The 7,660-nt window shown below is 41.0% G+C and overlaps 1 protein-coding gene across 1 annotated transcript in view; it reads left to right on the forward strand.

The window, feature by feature from the left end:
- maml1 (mastermind-like transcriptional coactivator 1) overlaps positions 1-7,660 on the forward strand; it is a 20,886-nt gene continuing 13,226 nt past the window's right edge. The window contains exons 1-3 of the mRNA XM_020594083.1: positions 1-26; positions 770-1,268; positions 2,310-2,398. Of these exons, the coding sequence (XP_020449739.1) occupies positions 945-1,268; positions 2,310-2,398 (413 nt within the window). The 5' untranslated portion in view covers positions 1-26; positions 770-944. The remainder of the gene's footprint in view (positions 27-769; positions 1,269-2,309; positions 2,399-7,660) is intronic.

Here is a 7,660-nt window from a genome sequence, read left to right on the forward strand (position 1 = left end):
GAAGAGCGGACAGCTACACTTGAACAGTAAGTGAATTTAAAATCGTAACCCAGGCTATAACTGTCTGCGAACGTTTCTCTTTTGTTTCCTCGTGTATGAAACTGCTGTCTTGGATAAAATAATGTTTTATTAGCTGAAAAGCTGTCAAGTTTGTTAAGAAGCCCAGAGCTAGCCAGCTAGCTCCCTGCTAGCTAACTACCCAAGCTAACTCTTAATACTTAAGCAAAATAAAGTTTCACACAAGTTAGAAATCTGTTATGTGGATCTCAAGAAGTAAAACATTGTTGTTAACAAATAAATATCAGTAAAGCCAGAAGCTAACGCCAGCTAGCTTCGAGGCAAACTGATTTTAGCAGCAGTTAAGATAGTTTTTAAGGAATTTTCAATCCTCCAACTTTGATTTTGAGTGGAGGAATGTGCTAACTTAAACTTGCCCTACGGGAGTTAGTTTTATGGCGACAGAGCAGTGTTTCATTGGTTGAAACTTAAATGTCGTGTAAATTATTTAAAGGGACTGTAAAAAAAAAAAAAGCACCAGACTTTGATTTGTTTTGATACCACCGGGATAAATCAGTGGTTTGTCTCTGATTTGCGGTTAAACTCAGGCGGAATGTGGCTCTATCAGGACTCCAGGAGCAATGCTTTACACAGCGACTTAAATGAGCTGTTGTAAATAATGAGGTTCATAGTATATATTTGGGTATAAGTCTGTAAAATCAGGAGGCTGGATGGTATTGCACACAAAAACCTTAATTTTCCTCTCCGGCAGTGAGTGCCGCTGTGACTGAAGGCCATTAGCAAGACAAAGGTCGCCTCCATGGAGCCAGCACAGGAGTCTTTGTAAAGGGCGAGGGGGGGTGTATAGACGCCCAGAGTGAGAAAGAGCCAGATTCAGCAGTTTATGGACGAAACCTGATCCGGGAGTTTACTACAAGTCTTTATTGATGATGGCGGATTTTGTTACACCGCGACACAGCGCGGTGATGGAGAGGCTCCGCCGGAGGATCGAGCTCTTCCGGCAGCATCACAACAGCTGCGAGAACCGCTACGAAAACGCGACGCTGGAGCGACTGGAGCTGGAGCAGCAGCAGACCATCGCCCTGCACCAGCGGTGCCTGCAGGCCAAAGCCAAGCGGTCCAACAAGCACCGGCAGCCCCAGCCCAGCGGCGACCAGGCGAGCCAGAGAGCGCCGGGCGGCAGCAGCGCGGAACTCGCGGAGAGTGGAGGATCGGTGTCGGAACAGAGCCGGAACAGCACACTGATAGCGGTGAGTGAGCACTGGACACAGGCGGTACTTAGGCTGGATGTCAGGGCACAACACCCTACAGGCAGGTGAAGCAACCAAGAGTGAGAGCCAGTGGTGCTTTAATTCACTCTCAAACTGTCAGGTTGTGGTCAGAATGCTTTATTCAAATAGTCCAAACGTTATTTGTACACTACTACTTTCATACAGGTTCATGCCATTCAAAGTGCTTCACGAATGGCTATAATACGGTATATATGTGAATTTCAAAAGCAACATTTTATGTAATGTTGGTCAGATAGTGAAGAGTCCCTGCCAGAACTGAAAAGATTAGTCGATTAATCAGCAGAAAAATACTTAGAAATGATTTTAAGACACTTAATTGTTAGAATAATTGTAAGCACTAATAATGATAATCATCACCATCACTGCCCTAGCTTCCAAATTGTGTGCATTTTCTTTCTCTTCTGTGAGACAGAAAAGTAGTCATCCTGTCCTCCTGGACTCTAGGGAACTGAGAAGGAACATTTACACTTTTTTTCTTACATTTTATAGCTCAAACAATTGATGTTATGAATATATAGGAGATGAATTGATGATTAAAAATAACTGGAATCAGCAGCCCTGGTCACTTGGCTTACCCCTGAGTAACTTCACCAGTACATCAGCAACATCCAGCTAGAGCTTAAATAGTTGACTCTTATTATTGAACATGGTCTTTTCAAGGCCAGGTTCGCTGCATATGTATTAGTTTACAATGCAGAAGAGAAACTAGCACAAGTGTTTTTCAGGTAATATACATGATCTAATATTAGAAACTCCTCAGTACAATACAATGCAACAGTAGCACAAACTCACCAACTCACGGGTTCAATAAAAACTGAACATACTCCTAGTAATTATTTTCAATATCAATTTAATGTGCTGCTTAGTCTCTTGATTATTGAATTAATTTGTTTTTGTTTTGTTTTTTTGGTAAAAATGTCATAAAACAGTAAAAAATACAGGTTATAATTTTGCACAGCCCAAGGTGACATCTTCATACATCTTGTTTTGTCCCACCAGCATCCAAAATTCAAAATATATCCAGTCAGCTATCCTGTAGTTGAAAGAAAATCATCAGATCTTCACGTTAGAGAAGATGGACCTAGCTAGTGTTATGCAGTTTTGCTTCCAGAATAACTGAAATGATAATGTGATTATCAAAATTGTTGCTGTCAATTGACTATTAATCAACTTAATTTTTGCAGCTTTAATATATAAATGTAAAGGAACTTTGCACTTCTTGTGTGTTAATATGGATAATTTGCATTACCACAGTTGTAGAGTTTTAAAAATCTTATCATTAATAAAACATACAACACATAATTCTTGCAAACTTGATACATTTATACTGATTAAATTGAATTCATGTCTACTTCTTTCTTCGAGTGTTTCTTTATACACCATAATATATTTGCTAATGAAATGTATTTATTATTGAAATAATACATTTTCTGGTAAACCTGTGAAGTCATTGTTGAAGACTAAAACAACCAGATAGGAGTCCAGAGTACAGTTCATCACACTGATGCACATAAGAGTTTTTGCCATGAACCTGTCCTGCTCAGTGATTTGCAGCTTTGGCCATGACAGCACAGAGTTATTCAAAGGAGAAGTACCACAGTTATAACCACAGTACTGCACCATCTCTGACAACAAACATTTCAAAATTCACCTGCGTTATTTTGCATTTTCTGGCTATCTGTCAAATACATCATTTTTTACAGTCGTATGTTTCAGCATTTAAGATTTCTTAAAAATTGTGCTAAAATATCATCTTGTTCTTGTGAACCCAAAGTTGGGTATCGTCTTGTGAGCTGAGTGTATTGTCACACCCCTAACGACAGTAGACACTTTACTGCCTCGCCTCGTCTTATCCATCTGTGCCATTTTCTTTTTTGACAGAATCACAAGCTTTTTCCCCATCATTAGGTTTGTGTGTGTGTTTTTTTTTTTCTTCTAAACTTTATTCAAAAATGCCCTGTTCAACATCTTTGTCACTCCCTATCGTAGCTGTAGCTCTAAGTCAGCCATCAGAGGACGTGTCTCACAGTGTGATCACCTTGGTTTGTCTCACGACAGTCGGCGTCCTTTTCGGAAGGCTTACAGTGTAGTCGGAATGTCTGCCATCAGATGTGCATTTGTTAATCAGAGCTGGTCACACTGATCGCTGCTTCTGAAGTAGTGAAATCCTGCAGGCTGTTTAATCTAAGTGGCTCATGACTGAAACAGGTGAAATCACTGCTCGGCGTCTGTGCACAGTGCATCCCCAGTGACTGACAGAGGAAGCAGTGTTTTGTGTGGTTGCTTTAACACACAAGCTGGCTGGGCTAAGTGTCCTTAAGCAAAGTCCGAACCAGCTCTAGATCCTGACCTTTGACCTGATTTCCCTTTTGCTTTATTTATTACAGTATTTTGAAGCAGTTGTTCAGCCAAACAATTAGCTGATTTACAGAAAATGAACATTCACTTGATCATTTAACTTAGTGAATGAAGAGTCCAAACATTTACATGAGCCACTTTGTGAATTGAAAAGTGTGCATCACATCATTGCAGCACTGGAAGCAGCATCTTTGACATTCAACCAAAAGTCTAAATACCTCAAAATATTCAGTTTGCAATGATGTATGGTCACAAAAAGCAGAAAATCCACTTATCTAAGAGCCTGGAATCAGAACATTTGGCATTTTTTCACTGTTGTTGTTTGAACGATTACTTGATTATCAAAATATTTACTCAGTATCCTTCTGTCAGTTGACTACTCTGCCCACTAATCATTTTACCTCTACAGTAGACAACAGTTAAATGTTGGTAATTAACATTTCCTTGTGCTGTTTAAGGTTTGTTTACAGTCGGTAATGATTTGTTTTTAGTTCTGCAAGTCAGACTCGGTTACAATACACCTCATTTGTTTTTCAAAGCTTGTGTTTAAAGAGCAAATCTTATGCAGACTAGCTGGTAGCCATGGGCGGAAGCAAGAGGGAGACTAGCTGGTAGCCATGGGCAGAAGCAAGAGGGTGGTCAGGGGTAAATCAGGAGCACAGCCAAAGTTGGCTTAAAAAAAAAAAAAATCTGACTCTTAATAATGTATGCTTTATAATATAGAACTAGGGGTTTAATTTACTTTTTACATGTATTTTAAATGTGCCACCACTCTGAGTCTGTCCCCCAGCCTGGCCACCCCATCCAAAATTCTCTTGATCCGCTCCTGCTGGTAGCTGAAGTTGAGATAAATATATTGAAGTAAAAGTCTCACAAAATGAAAACATCCCAGCTAATATACCAGTATTTCAAATAGTACATGCATACAGTTTTTATTAGTTAATTGTGCTTTAACTAGTTTTGTGTGCATACTTCTGTTCCTCATGAAAGACTAAAGGCTTGTCCTACAGTCCACCATTTTCCCAGGGTCTGTATGTGTTCTGTCAAACTGAGGACAGGTGTGTGGTACCGCAACCTCAGTTGTTAGAAAACTGAGGAGTGGAGTGTAGAAGAGTCCAAAGTCCATCTGATAGCGGAGTCTCCCAGCAGGTGAGACTGCAGGTGTTAAAACAGGATGCAGGTCTCCATCAAAACTGTTCCCACCTGTTAGAAAAGACGGTCTCTGCTCGTCCATACAAGTCAAAGTGTGCTCAGCCAGTTTGCCAAACTGACCTACAGAAGGAAATCCTTTGTTAGGAATTCTCCAGGAGGTTCTGTGGAGTCCTTTAGGGTGCCGAGGTTTCTGGGAGTCTTATTAGAAGATTCTCTTGTTTGTTGAGGAGCTTTTGTGTTTTGACTCAAGAGAATCCAGTGGTCAGTTGGAAGTCTTTAGGGCCCTGTAGGAACCCCCTCCCAGTTGGGGGCAGCACGTTGTTGTTATGTACTTCAGTTGTGTGAAGACTGCAGTCACATGAGTGGTCAAATTATGGATCATTTTATGATAAAACAGCAGCTTGGGAAAGGACAGCCAGCCGCAGCACAGGGTGAACCATGTCAAGTGTCGCACACAGGTGAAGAGGAAGAGAATGGACAGATGAGTGCAAGGGAGAACAGGTGCAAACAGAAAGAGGGTCATGGAAAATAAACACTGAACAGGTGAGTTTGTTCTTGTGTGCGCTCGCTGTGCCAGAAGACGCGCTCTGTGTTTTAAACAACGGCCTTTTAAAGCTGTGCATGCTAACATTAATAACAAATTCCCACCTGGAGTTTCAGAGTCCTTTAGGCAGCTGAACGTGGCATGTGTTGCGTTATACAAAGGATGCATCTGACAAAGGCTGAGTGTAGTGTTGGTGCTTAGTTAAAGCTGGGTGTACCTAATGAACTGACAACTGTGTGTATGTACTGTTGATTTCCTGTTCGTGTGGTTGCACACAGTGTTCTTTTGACTTTATCGTGCTTTGCCAAATGCAACAAACAAAAGGGCTCACCTCTTCTTGCTTTCAGATGTCGCCATCGTGTACATGTGTGAAACATGGTCACACTTTGATTTGTCATCCCTGTGTATATATTTTTGTGTAATGTATCCCACCTGTCTGTGTGTGTGTGAGAGAGAGAGAGAGAGTGTGTGGAAGGGACACACTGACAAACTGGAGTCTTGAGAGGTGACTCAGTGTGAACAGAAACCCCCCACCACCCCCTCATAGCTGACTCATCGTCACTCTGAACACTGGCAGGAAGCGCTGCACTCTCACCCTGTTCCACAGCAGCCTGGAGTAGGTGGGCCTAAATCACCTCTGCACCCCTGTGATTGGCCTCTCTCAGTAGTCATGTCACATGATGATGTTCAAATGTTGCACCACAGGTGTAGTGGTAACGGTTAGTATAGCAGGCTCACCTGTAACAGTAGTAGTAGTAGTCGTACTAGTAGGTTTTACGAGTTATAGTTAGAACTGTTGCACGGAGTTGTAGTAGTAAGTTTTCATAATAATACTGAGTTTAGTAGCAGCAGCATGACTACTAGTATTAGTTGAATTTTTCCAGTAGTATGATTTGTAGTAACAGTTGCAGTATTTTCAGTACCAGCTATAGTATTAGGATCAGGTGTCTGTAGGTCAAAACATCTACTTTAACAATTCTTTTCCTGTCTAAGGTTTATGGTGACATCTGAGATACTGGCCGGTGATATCAGCCTGCTGACATGTCAGGCTGGTTTTCAGGTAGAGCGAAGAATAGACGAGACAAAGGAAAAGTAAATACAATGTTTAAAAATACCAGTACTACAAAGTAAGAATCTCAGTGCAAGAAGGACAGTAGTGATTCAGAAAGCATGCAATTAAACTGCGATAAGCTGACAATAAACACAGGGGATGTTTTGGATGTTTGTGGCAAAGTGAGAGCCACAGATTCCAGTCGGGTCACTGAAGAGGCTCAGAAGCTTTTCTGTGTTTGTCTGTAATGTTAAATATGCAGACTGAGATGCTGGAGCTGAAACAAAGGCTCTGTGTGTGAGTAGACTACCCTTGTCCCAGAACATTTCCTGATTTTTCGCTGAATGTTTTCACCTTCTCTAAGACACAGACACAAGAGTTTGTCTGAGATTCAGTATGAGTGATGGTTCAAAGGCTGACTGCTCAGTTCAAAGGTCACATTGTCATTTGCTGCACAGTCCTGTCATTTACCTTCTATCACACAGGGTAATTACTCTAATTTATAGAGTACTTTTAAGGTGAAGCAGAGTTCCCATGTGTCCTGGAAATCCTGCACCAGTTTTCCAGTCACGGAATTTGTGATAAATTATAACATGTGCTGGAAAAACACTACATCATCCTGGAAAATAATTTTCACACTTTTGTACTTTCGTTTTGCTGAGAGCAAACTGTCAGATTTCATTACGAGCTGGCACCTGAAATTAGGGCAGTGTGTGAGATGAACTTAGAAAGGCAAGGGTCAAAGTTTATGGCCTGTTTTTGTATGCTCTGAATACCCTAGGCCATGGTTTTTTAAATGCACTATGTTACTCGCGTTCTGATTCACTATGTCACATGATGGTGAAGACGGTGTGAATAAAATGAACTCGGTGGATAAATTCGCAATGTAATGTTGTCAGACAACCAAGAAATGTAAGTAGATTGGTAGCTGAAATGCAGACATTAATAGCTGTTTGTTGGTAAGGACTTTTACATTTAAACATGTTTTGGACCTATTGCTCCACCACTTGCAGAATCATTGTTTAACGTTAGTTGGCTAGCTTTTTAACGCGACGATCAGTAATAGAACTGGACATTTAGCAGGACTAACCCAAGAGCCTTTGTGGCAGGGCCTGGGAGGTTTGCAGGTCACTAATCATTTTGAAGATACTGTATGTCAAATATTAACACATGAAAATGAAGCCCATCTTCTGTAGGCACTTCCCAAGGATATCATTATCTGCACTTGTCCCAATCTCAATTATA

This window comes from Monopterus albus, unplaced genomic scaffold (genome assembly GCF_001952655.1).
Source record: "Monopterus albus unplaced genomic scaffold, M_albus_1.0 scaffold21.1, whole genome shotgun sequence".
Classification (NCBI taxonomy): Eukaryota; Metazoa; Chordata; class Actinopteri; order Synbranchiformes; family Synbranchidae; genus Monopterus; species Monopterus albus.